This window comes from Lolium rigidum, chromosome 3 (genome assembly GCF_022539505.1).
Source record: "Lolium rigidum isolate FL_2022 chromosome 3, APGP_CSIRO_Lrig_0.1, whole genome shotgun sequence".
NCBI lineage: Eukaryota > Viridiplantae > Streptophyta > Magnoliopsida > Poales > Poaceae > Lolium > Lolium rigidum.
The window spans coordinates 99,938,481-99,950,935 of record NC_061510.1 but is presented as its reverse complement, the minus strand read 5'-3'; the positions used below and the strand labels follow the sequence as shown (position 1 = coordinate 99,950,935).

The 12,455-nt window shown below is 41.8% G+C and overlaps 2 protein-coding genes across 2 annotated transcripts; one reads left to right on the top strand and one right to left on the bottom strand.

Annotated features, from left to right (window-relative positions):
• The first annotated feature begins 3,515 nt into the window (after window positions 1-3,515).
• Window positions 3,516-3,971, top strand: LOC124697868 (17.4 kDa class I heat shock protein). The gene has a single exon (XM_047230399.1). The coding sequence runs from the start codon at window positions 3,516-3,518 to the stop codon at window positions 3,969-3,971; it is 456 nt and encodes a 151-aa protein (XP_047086355.1).
• Window positions 3,972-6,622: 2,651 nt separating this feature from the next.
• LOC124702022 (LRR receptor-like serine/threonine-protein kinase FEI 1) lies at window positions 6,623-11,965 on the bottom strand. The gene is made up of 14 exons (XM_047234114.1): window positions 11,883-11,965; window positions 10,731-10,928; window positions 10,505-10,640; window positions 10,246-10,317; window positions 10,065-10,136; window positions 9,815-9,886; window positions 9,504-9,575; window positions 9,343-9,414; window positions 9,117-9,214; window positions 8,738-8,923; window positions 8,330-8,668; window positions 7,375-7,668; window positions 7,106-7,239; window positions 6,623-7,009 (listed from the first exon to the last, which is right to left on the bottom strand). Exons 2-14 carry the CDS (start codon window positions 10,822-10,824, stop codon window positions 6,797-6,799), a joined length of 1,854 nt encoding a protein of 617 aa, XP_047090070.1. The 5' UTR covers window positions 10,825-10,928; window positions 11,883-11,965; the 3' UTR covers window positions 6,623-6,796.
• Between the last annotated feature and the right edge of the window lie 490 nt (window positions 11,966-12,455).

Sequence of the window (12,455 nt, the reverse complement as noted above, 5' to 3'; positions counted from 1 at the left end):
TTATAAATGTAAAATGTCAATCCTTGCAATTACGGCTAACGCTGCAAAGGCCAGTGCCAAGAAAGTTCAGACTATTATTCCGAAGTGGTCGAAACCTGAGGCGAGACAGGTAAAGGTTAATGTTGATGCATCTTTCTTTTCTGATTCATGCACAGGAGCCATTGGTGCAGTTCTCAGAGATGTTAGAGGCGACTTTATGGCTGTGTCAACTATCTATATTCATCACGTGGCCTCTCCTATGATGGCGGAAGCATTGGCAATGCGAGAGGGAATTGGTCTTGCCCAACGTATGGGATGCCCAAGGGTGATTGCTGAATCGGACTCCGTAGAAGTGATCCAGGCATGTTCAGACGAGCAAAGGTGGTGGAAAGATGCAGCAGTGATCTTCGCCGATTTTGTTGATGCTACTATGAATCTTGATTCTATTAGTTTTCTGCACTGTCCTAGAGAGGCTAACGAGGTTGCGCATGCCCTAGCTAGGTTTTGCTTTAATTCTAAATCTGATTGTACTTGGGTCGATGAGCCCCCTAGCTTCCTCCTCCAACCTCTTATAGATGATGTAACTATTTTGTGATTGTGGCAGCAGGTTCCAGACACACTCTTTTCCTTTTAGGGTACCTAAGGGGACTGAAAGGTTTTTAATGAGGCGGCCTGCTGTTTACTAAATAGAGTGGTTTTAAGTTTCAAAAAAAAAACATAACTAAATAAACTGTACCACCATAAGACTACTCACAATGGGAGTATCATAGCTAATATCATGCACTACATGCATGCAAAAAGCTGATGTGTCACATCAATTAATGATAAAAAAGTTGATAGTGTTATCATAGGTAGATACCGTATTGAACAAGAAAAATTAATGCCAAACAAATCTTATACACACTTTTGTATTGAGATTCTATAAATCCTTAAATACATGTAACATATGATACTACTACATGATACTATGCATTGTGAATATAGTATCGTACACTAGTATCATATGCATGATACTACTATATGATACTCCCCATTGTTGACTAGTCTAAAACAAACACTTGTAGTACCAAAATAATTGCGAGGATACACTTTCATATGGAGCTACAGGTCAATCTACGAAAAATGGGCTAGCCTAGTTTCTTCATTTATGTCATGTCGTGACATGTTGAATACTTTCAATGTACTTACAAATGCTCAATATCAATTTCTTGAATTTCTATTGTAACTTACATGAATAACTTCTATGAGATGGAAGACTATGCGTGAACAAGTTGCCGTTCCGTGACTCCCGCCCACGACTAGGGCTGGACTAACAAGCAGCTCGGCTAATTAAGACTTGGCTCATTAATACTTGGTCCATTAAGACTTGTGATTGTTAAGACACGAATCATTAAGCTCGTTATACTTAATGAGCTAAAAATATGGATTAGCTCGGTTCAATATATGCTCACGAGCTGCTCACTAAGCTCGTTAAGAAAGTTCAACGTATGCATGACTTCGAGAAATCTACGACACGAAGATTCAGGGAAAGGTTATGGTAATTTCGCTTGTCTTGGTCGCTCCTATACCCCATAAGGGCGGTTTAGGCTGGGCTTAGTACAGACTGATCTATTTTAACTGACCCAGTAAGATGTGCTCCAAATTAACGAGCTTACCAAGTAACTCGCTAGATTCATAAGTTTGCTTGTTTAGCTTGTTAACGTTAAAGGGAAAAAAGTGATGTTTGGCTCGGTTTGTTAGTAAAACGACCCTAGCTAAATGATTTAACCAAACAAGTGCTCATTAATTTCACCGAGCTTCGAGTTTTATGTCCATCCATACATACAACTCACTCGTATGCCAATCTCTCCCACCACATCTTCTGTGTGCGGACATTTTAGCGCATCCCCACGAGCCCCGCGCTTACTAGTACGTCCTCCCGCGCAGTGGCTCCCTGCACCTAGTTGTGCTTTTTTTACTAGGGCCCTGGACTAGTAATTGTATTGTAGTTCAATTTCCATTTTTTTTTACTTTGAAGTCCAACATTCATTTGAATACTATTACACATTAACTATTATTATTATTACTCATGTGATCCATAAACATAAAAATAAGAAAATGCCATGTCCAAGTTGACATCACCTTGCTAATCACTTTGTTCATTTTAAACAAAAAATTATTTTTTACTGTTTTCAGTTGCATAAGACTCAATGCCACGTAATTACTTCTCATTCTTGAGTCCTAGCTATGGCTTCTAGCATCTTGTTTCATTTATTGCCTGATCTAAGTTTTTTTGTGTGTCATTTGTTTCCATTTGGTTAGGTGATGATAAAAAAGAATACTCAATCTCTGTTTTGTTTTCGAGGTTCATGAACAGGAAAATACATGTGACATGTCGACACACATGCGAACGCTCAACCAATTTATGCTGCTTATTTTATAATATTTGATTGTGCTTAGAGAGCATATAAAGCCAATAATATCTACTAAAAATCCCTAGCTTAACATGTTATATATTTTATTATGTAACATTGAAGCAGGTTTCTAGGATGATGCGTGATTAGTTCCTAAATGGTGACACTACATATATTATGAATTGACGAGCTAGGTGTTAGGTAGTTTATACATCTGTGGTACGTCATTCCAAGTTTTGAATCATAAGTTAGAAATGGGTTATATTCATTGATTAATCACAATTTATTAATAAATATATGGAAATTGTGGTTGGTGTCTTGTCTTCTAAACATATTTTTACAACTATTGTATATCTATAATTAAGGACTGGTGATGCTCTATGCCTCTGTTGAGTTTTGAGAGAAATACGTGTGCTACTAGCCACTCAGGTCGGCTGGAAACACATGCATCATATACATAGTAATTATGATCAATTTTTTTGTAATATCAAATGTGCTACTAGCCGGGAGAAACCAAAATCAAAAAAATAGTTTCCATGTGAGGGGACACATATATGATGTGTATATCATCACTATTTAAAGTAGTCTAACTTTCTCTCTAGAAAATGTAGTATAACTTAAAACTAGCCCAATAAAAAAACCAATTCAACGTTGATTTTTGATGAAATTCAAATTTCTATTCAATAAATTTAAAACTATGCACATCTACCGTTTATATACCATAATGTGTCATTTTATAGGGAGCGGCCGTGGGTTCTCGAGGGCTCCAGAGTGTGCTATTGGGATTCCAGAGGTTACACGTTTTTCCTGGATATTTGCCGTTAAGTTGTGCTACTGGGTTATGCTACTGGGTTACACAAATCATTCCGCAGGGTCCAGCGAATGGGCTGAAGGAAAGCCTTCCCGGCCCAGCTACACAAATCTGGCTTCTACCGGTAGGTGCCCGAAGAAGCGAGAACTCTCAAGAACCTCGTCTCCATTGCACGTCCGCACCCTATAAATCATCCCATCCTGCATCGATACAGGTCCAAGACAAGCAACAAGGAAAGCCAGCTTCTTGATAGATCGTCCAAAACCAGCCGCTCTTAGACAACAACAATCACTTCACTAAACATTCAGCAGTTCATCGCCAACCCGCCGACGATGTCGCTGATTCGCCGCGCCGACGTGTTCGACCCCTTCTCTCTTGATCTCTGGGACCCATTTCCCTTCGGTTCCGGCAGCGGCAGCATCTTCCCTCGCGCCAGCTCCGACACCGCGGCCTTCGCTGGCGCGCGGATCGACTGGAAGGAGACGCCCGAGGCTCACGTGTTCAAGGCGGACGTGCCGGGGCTGAAGAAGGAGGAGGTGAAGGTGGAGGTGGAGGACGGCAATGTGCTCCAGATCAGCGGCGAGCGGAACAAGGAGCAGGAGGAGAAGTCCGACACCTGGCACCGCGTCGAGCGCAGCAGCGGCAAGTTTCTGCGCAGGTTCCGGCTCCCGGACAACTCCAAGACGGAGCAGATCAAGGCGTCCATGGAGAACGGCGTGCTCACCGTGACCGTGCCCAAGGAGGAGGCCAAGAAGCCCGATGCCAAGCCCGTCCAGATCACCGGCTAGAGGCCTCCGGGCTTAGCTGTGCTCTCTGCTCACAGCCTAAATAAGTCTGCTTTGATATGGGTTCTGCGGTGTGTGTTCTGCTAGTGTTGCGTTTGCGTGGAATGTTGGGCTCGCTGCGTAGAACTGCATCTTTGGTCCTAGCTGATAGTTCGGTGTGCCGTAGACTGTAGGCGCTGCTTTGCGTGTGACCCCGATGAGATTTCCTTTGCCTCTTTTCAAAATGTGAGCATAATGAGCTTTGTATCACGTATACTGTGCTATGTTTGGCAGAGGAGCATCGTTTGAAGTGTTTGTGTTTTATTGCTCTGTTTGTGCCTATTTAATCTTCAGTTATTTATAATCGAAAAACGACCATATTTTGGCCGAGTTTCCCTCTGCGACGGATGCTGTCCATTATTTTTATCCCCAGCAAAAGGCCTCCTGAGTCGCGAGCAGCAGAACGTTTGTGCTCCGCTCCACGGTTTCGAACATAAACTGCAAGTTCAAGACGCCGAGGGGGGTCCTGTTTCTGTAAAAATCTACAAAAATCAAAAGGGAATTGGCAGCTTCAGTAGAAGTAAGTTAGTGCTCAGCATTATATTTGCATCGTGATTTATCGTATTTAAGTTATAAGTTAAGTTATCACTGAGATTTTTTGTTATAATTGAGACTGCAACTAGAAAACTACCTACAAACCGTTAGATTTGTTCCGTGATCCATGCTAATGATAAATTACAACATGGGTTACAACTAAAATTTGATAATTTTATTCTACTAAGAACTAATTTAATTCTCCGTAGACTAAAAAACTAGTCACGCCCAAATAAAAAATAGCTTTCCTTTCTTCTTTAAATGTGGAATGTTAGGAATAGTTATTATCAGATGCTCGTTTCTCTCTAGTGTTAATGGTTTTGTAGAAACAATATTTATGTTATTTATGTTAGGTTAGTTTTACCCGACAGGGTGTTTCTACACTCGAATGGATATGCACCTTTTATTTCAAATGCTTTTAAACAAATTTAAAAATGTTAAACAAACAAAAGAAAATTTCTTGTGTATATCTTGACATGTTACATGCTTATAAAATTATTTCATAAAAAATCGACATGTTTTATATCCTGTGTAAAAATGATAAATTTTGGTGCTTAAAATAATCTATTTCTCAAAACATTTTTTTTATTTTTAAACATATAGTATAAAAAATATCGATTTTATGTGAAACTTCACGTAAGCACATAGAACATGTCCCTCTGAATGCAAAAAAATCGTAAGTTTTTTTAACTTTTTAAAATATATTTTTACTACTGGATATATATACACCCGGGAATAATTTTGAGTTTCACAGTTTTACCTATTTCTACACTTGTACTCCCTCCGGACGGATAAAATTGACGCGAGCTGTACACAACTAGTAGCCTAGACACTTACACCGTTCACGTCAATTAATTACGACCAGAGGGAGTACTGAACTACATGGGCAGTATTCCGTGTTAATGTTGTCGTGCCAACAGGTGAATCTTTGGTTTTCCAATTTTGGATGTTTTGTAAGAAGTTTGATCCTTCCTCCCTGATCTATCTCACGTACGTGCCGCCGCCGATCACCAGCGCTGCCGACTAACCACACGATCATAGTCGTCGCCGGCCAACCTCATGAGCGGTGCGGCAAGACAGCCCGACTCGGGCAGCGCAAGACAGTCTGATGTGTGTCAAGCGAGACTACCAAAGAGGGTGCGAGATAATCCGGCTAGTCTCATTTCCAAAGCTCAGGTGGTCTGGCCAAATTGTCCCTGAATTGTCCGATCGTTGATCGCGCTGCCGCTAACCCTGCCAGCACGCACCAACGAGACATTGCCGATGCTCGTGTCTGTCAGCGCCTTGCAGTGCCTCATGGCTGGCCAGCTTTGTCGCCCCTTCCACCTGCCGGCCACAACCTCCACCGTGTACATACTCATTTCCATACGCATGAAATATGTTAGTACAATTTAGTTGGACTATATGGGTTTTATACCGAGTTACGTATACCGATTTAGTACTAATGATGAAGGGATATCAAGCGATCACCAGGGATCCTAGATGTCTTGTTGCTTGTAAATTCCCTCCGTCATATGAAAGTTGTCTAAGATATATCTAAATTTGAATGTATCACCTTCGAATTTTGACAAACCTCCGGCATGTTTTGTGGGAGGAAGCGAGTACATTATTTGGAATGTTTCTGACTCCTGGAGAGCGATCCATGTATTCTCTAGGGGTAATAGGATCTTGCTGCTGAACTGCCAAGGCTGTAGCCTGTAGCTTGGCCGGTCAGGCTTTCTCTTTCAATTTTTCAGTGCTGTTTCTATACAACCGCTGGCTTTCCTTCCCTCTCCGGCATTCTTGCATACTCCAGTTCTTCTCTGAAATGTAGGGATAGTCATTACCAGATGCTTGTCATTCTCTTTAGTTCTACATAGCTCCACGTCACTGTCCCAATAGTTTTGCAGACACAATAACGTTCATCCTGGGACAGTTACCGAGTTATACACCCTATACACCCTGGACTGAACTAAATCAACCCATGTTGATCTTGGACAGCACATTTCTAACGGCGATTTTTCAATTTTGGCCATTTAGGCTCCACTTTACCGACTATTAGATACAAGCACAGCCAGCTGCAGCTAAGTTTCTTTATTAAATTAACATACAGCAATCTGTAGCGTGGCAAAGATACATACAAATCGCAAAAAATGTTCTCCCCGTAGAACCAGCCTGGTGGAGGCTAACACCGCGGCAATGCATTTACATAATCTGCAAAGAATAAATGGAATGTGCCTCCACCAGCAGCAGCAACAACAACCGTAGTTCGTAGCCTATTCTGAATCATAGAAATCGCTAGGGCATGGCGTAATTACATCCGACTCTAGCATCTGTACCACCCTATGCATTGTCGGCCGCTCCTCTGGCAAAGAGCTCACGCATTGTTTGGCAAGAGAGAGCAGGGCATCCAGGGTCTCAATCTGCACGCCTTCACAATTTGGATCAACGATTTCCCGCTCACGGTTCTCGCCGACCAGGAAATTTAGCTGCAAATACAGTAAAGCTTTATCCTTAAGCTATGTGGTAAATCCACAGAAAAAGAAGGTAGCTCGCATGAAATGGAAGGACCTAAAATGACGTACCCATCCAACAATGTTCAGCCCCTTCTCAATGAAGGATGCATCAGTAGGCCTCTTTCCATTTAGTATCTCAAGCACCAAAACTCCAAAACTGTAGACGTCCGTCGTTTCAGTAGCCCTGCCACTCTGCATATACTCTGGATGTTCGGTTTTGCAAATATTAGCTCAGACCAATACGAAACGATATATTAATAACTAATTTTCAGAACTAGGCAGCAGACACAATTCTGCATTTTTTTCCTCACTGGTGAAATTGAACAACTTCCACATACCTGGCGCAAGATATCCAAATGTTCCTGCAACTATTGTAGTAATATGAGATTCTTCATCCTCGAGTAGTTTTGCAAGTCCGAAGTCTGATACACGGGCTTCAAAATTGGCGTCCAGTAAGATATTGCTTGACTTAATATCACGATGTATTATTCGAGGTGAACAGTCGTGATGCAAGTAAGCCAGGCCTTTTGCAGCTCCAAGTATTATGTTAATGCGCGTATCCCAATCCAACGGTTCAACTGGCTCAGTTGGTTCAGCTGGTTCAGTTAGGTCAGCTGGGTCAGCTTTTTTTTCTGTCAACACCGATAAACAGATGAGACATTAGGCTTGGGCATAAAAAGGTCATTTCTGCTCGGTAATAAATCAGTGCCCATGGAAGACCTGAGCAAAAATGGTTGCCGTTCAATCGGTTCAAATTTAGAACAGAAAATAGCATATAAACAGTACATAAATGGAACCAATGTTAAGTAACTGCATACAGAACCGAACTACAGAATATTCAGTATGTTGAGCTTAGAAAGATATGGTGTGAACTTGATGTTGGCTAAAACACGAATCTACTACAAGGGCAAAGTTGTCTGAACGTTTTCCTTGGCAGGATCTTCCCCTAGATTAAAAGGTCTACTCCGAGGATCCTGTTCGTTTCAACACTGGATCTCTGGCAATAGCAACTGTTACTGCTCAACACTGGATCTCCAGCAATACCAACTGTATCTTGAATTAAGGATATCTGAGTTTTGATGTCATCTTGAGTTTCAGGCATCAACTATCTAGCCCTTAAGACTATATTAATTTTAGTGTCGACTTCAAACACACATTCTTAGTTTGACATTGAGAAAGCAAAACAAATATCAGTTTATATTACCATGCGCATTCAACTGAGCTATGAAATAATAGGAATAGTTCAATAAAGCATAATCAAGATGTATGCTGACAAAAAAACTTGGCACTCACCAGGTACATGTAGCACTCCATCCAGGCTTCCACCTGGAAGGTAGTCATATATCAGCAGTTTTGATGAAGGCGAATTGCAATAGCCACGGAGGTTGACCAAATTACGATGCTTCACGCTTCCCAATATCTCGAGTTCTCTATCGAAGTACCGGTCACGCCCTTCAGTTGTTTTCACTATCCTTTTCAATGCAAAGACGTTACCGTCATCCATTGCAAGTTTATAAACAGTTCCGAAGCCGCCTGATCCAATGACACTTGCCTCATCCATGTTCTCTAGTTTCTTGAGGATATCTTTGGTGGCATAAGGGAGGTCCCCGTGGAACATCACAACGGAAGAGCCTGAAATGACAAGCAAGGTTACAATAAAATCTCTTTAAAACATGTGAAGTAGTTGCAGGGCATAGTTACCTCCACATAGCTCCACCCCAAAACCATGAATATCTTTCTTTCCGAAATTCTTGTACAGAAAACATCCCCAGAAACACATCAAAGCCACCAATAGCAGAGCTCCTACTGTTGCTATTGCACTTATAACAAGTCTGGTAGAGGAACTTTTGCTCCCATCACCTAACATAATAAAACAGCAAAATAAATCTCAGGTAATATACCCATAGTGGTGAACTGAAACAAAAGATCAATTTACAGAATCCAAAACTGCCATAAGTGTGTTTCTCGGAGGAATATAAAGAGACTTGTTGAATATATGCGCATTCAGCATTTCTAAGATAGAAAATGTTACAAGCATGGAACAAAAGATGCCAGAGTAGTATGTTTAATTATCTGATACCTGGAGAAGGTAGTTGAGCGCCATCTGATGGTGATTGAACTGCATCTTTGCACACTGAATTAATCTGCTTCCCGCATAAATTACGGTTTCCAATGAAGCTGCATTATCATGTGAAAATTCAGATTCAATGGTATAAATGGGAAAGCATAATGGCCCCTCGTTGGAGAGGTAAAAATATACAGATTAAACTAGATAGATGCAACAAACACAGAGAAAGACAACTCACGAAGTTTCATTAAAATTGGCAAGTGAACCATCTGATGGTATTGCTCCTGTCAGGAAGTTCATGGATACGTTGCTGCATAGGTTGTGAAAATAATACAAAAATAAGGCTCATTGTAAATGGCAGCAGTTTGACATGTTTATGCAGATAAACAAAACACTTACAATGATGAAAGTTTGGTCAGCTTATCAAGAGACTGTGGGATTGATCCCCTCAATGTATTACTGGACAAGTCCCTGTAGGATAAAGAAACATAATTTAGTAATGGCAATTAATTTTAAAAACATAAACAGAGGAATTGATCTACATTCCAATACAGATAACTCATGTTCAAGCTTTATTATATCACTCAATACTCTATAAGATATCTCATTAATATAACATGGGATATCAATCTCATGCAGAGTTGACAATCAGATTTATTGAAATAAAAAAACAGGAAGCAAATCAGCTAAAACTCCACCAGTGGACTCACAGTGTCTCAAGTTCTACAAGATCACCAAACTCTGAAGGGATATATCCACTTATATAATTTCCTTGTAGATACCTGCAAGTGACAACAGAAGAAGTAGAAGCCATCACTACACTAGAAGTTTTCTGGCACACATAAAGGAGATTCCAACCAAAACTGCAATGTATCCTCAAGATCACTATCAGTTAGCATCTAATATTTCATATGATGGAAAGAAAGCATTACTAGTAATCAGAGTCAGTATAAAACTTACAGTCCTTGCAACTGGGTACAATTTCCTAATTCAGGAGGGAGTGAACCATACAAACTGTTCCCCTCTAGTGATCTAATGACATAAAACCACATTTATATCAAAGACCAAGTGCTTTCATGTATAAGGTGGATATTAACAGTAGATTGGTTAAGAATGAAAAAAAGAATTCGAACACACTTACAAAGTCTGTAACAGATTTAGCCTCCCAATTTCAGGTGGTATGGGCCCAACCAACTTGCGATATGCGAGACTCCTAAAGGGAATGCAGTTAGTAGCAAGATATTTATGGGAACGCAATTCAAAATACTGAATATGATTCTCTCAAATTATAAAATGCTATCCCAAAATGAACACCAAATAACGAAAGAAAAATGGTGAGGGGCTAGGTTAAGAAGAGCAGATCACAATAAACCCAGTTAATATACAGCTTCGACTCTTACAGGTTTATCACTCTTTTAGTGGGAATATCACATCTAACACCCTTCCAGTTGCATGGATCCGCATCTTGTTCACGCCAGTTCAAAAAGATCCCATCTGAATTCGTAACTGCCTTCTTGAAGGCAAGAAGTGCTTCACCTGTAAGAAACAATTCTTGGAACGTTAACATTGGATACGAACACTAAACTCAAATGGTTCACATCAATACCAGCCACAACCACCACATACCATCTGTACTTAGCGCTCTTGCTTCATGAGCCACACAGTGCAGAATTATCAAAACAAAGAGGAAACCGGGCTGTTTTCTCAAAAAAGAGCCCATTAATGACCACCTGGTGAAGCATATAAAGATAACTAGAGCATATTCCAGAGGTCATCGATAAAGGAATATGGTGTGCATCTTCCTAAGTAGAGATGAACACAACCCTGCAATGGTGAAAAGGAAAACATGTCAGCAATCATCCCCAGACTAGTTTGCTTTATGTTTAGGAGCTAATCTCTAGCCCGGCTTTTACAGACTTCCCTTTGTTCTGTTTTAAGTAATAAAAAGGGGGGAAATGCAGTGGGAAAACCTACGGTACAGCTTCGACAAAATCACCACAAACTAAGACAGCCCTCAGAAATGCCTTAACGCTCTAACGATCATCACATCGCTCTATCGAAACAAATAGCGGACTGAATGCAGCACTTTTGGACATAATGATGTTTGGAGCTTGCACGAAATTGACGGCAATAATTTGGAGCTAAACAAAATTGAGGGTGGAGCTAAATCAATTTTTGATGCAACATTTCTATGTTTTTTGTCCAAATAACCTTTTTTACTGAAAAGGGACTCGCCCCTGCTTCATTAAAGAAACATAAATAAATTGGTTGCTACATCATCGAAACAGAATAAAAGGAAAACCAGTCTGCAAAGCTCAACTTTGTCCACACAACTGTTTCACGCCAACTGAACAAGCTTCGAACAATTAATTTCCCCAAACCAAACGAAGCAAATCTACGGAGCAAAAGCATCCGGCGCTCCCATTTCTTAAATCCGGGGGCAGCCAGAGCCCCAGCCCCCAGTAATCCACTACCGCCTTCAGCTACCTACATCCATGCAGAAGGGGAGCAAAACTAGCAGCTCTAGCTGAAGAAACAAGAAAGCAGTTACTAATTCCTGCTACCAAACGAGAGCATGCATCCAGTGTTAAAGCCGCTCCAACAACCGCCGCAGCTCAACAAAAAGCAGGACACAGCTACCCGCCGCGGCGGTATCGACGCGAAATGCGGAAACCAGTTTGGCGCCCCCCGCCGCAGCCGCATCCGGCCGGCCACCCAGCGCGGAACTCTATGCTTGAATCAGCGGAAACGGCGCAGATCCGGCGCGAGACGGCGTACCTGCGCTCTCGCCCGCAGGAGGCGCGGCGGCGATCTGCGGCGAGGTCGGGGGGCCGACGAGATGGCGAATGGGGCCGGCGATTGGCGGTGGGGGAGGGGGAGGTGGGAGGATGTGAGCTGCGAAGAAGCGGCAGTGGTGTGGTCACTGTGGTGGTGAGCGGAGCAGAGTGAGGGTAAATGGGTCCGAAGAGATTGGGCAGCTCGGCGGTGGTGGTGTACAGTGGAGTGAGTGAGTGAGCGCAAGCAGAGCGAGCTAGTACAGACTACAGAGTAGAGTGAGCTAGTGAGGGCGGTTTTGTCCGCGTGCGGCGTAAGCGACGGGGCACGGGTGGGTCGAACAGCTAATCACTCGGTTAACTACCAGATTGCCCTGCATAATCTACGGATTTTGTCCGCTTGGTCGTACTGATTTTATATGTCTACTAGATGCTCACTATATGTGTTCCTCTGTTCATTACTGTGGTGGTGGACTACTGTATAATACAGTTTGCTTGACTAGTTTCCATGGTTTTGATCATTTGCCTAATCTCTATCAACGACAACTAATATAGAACAGAGAGTAGCATACTACAA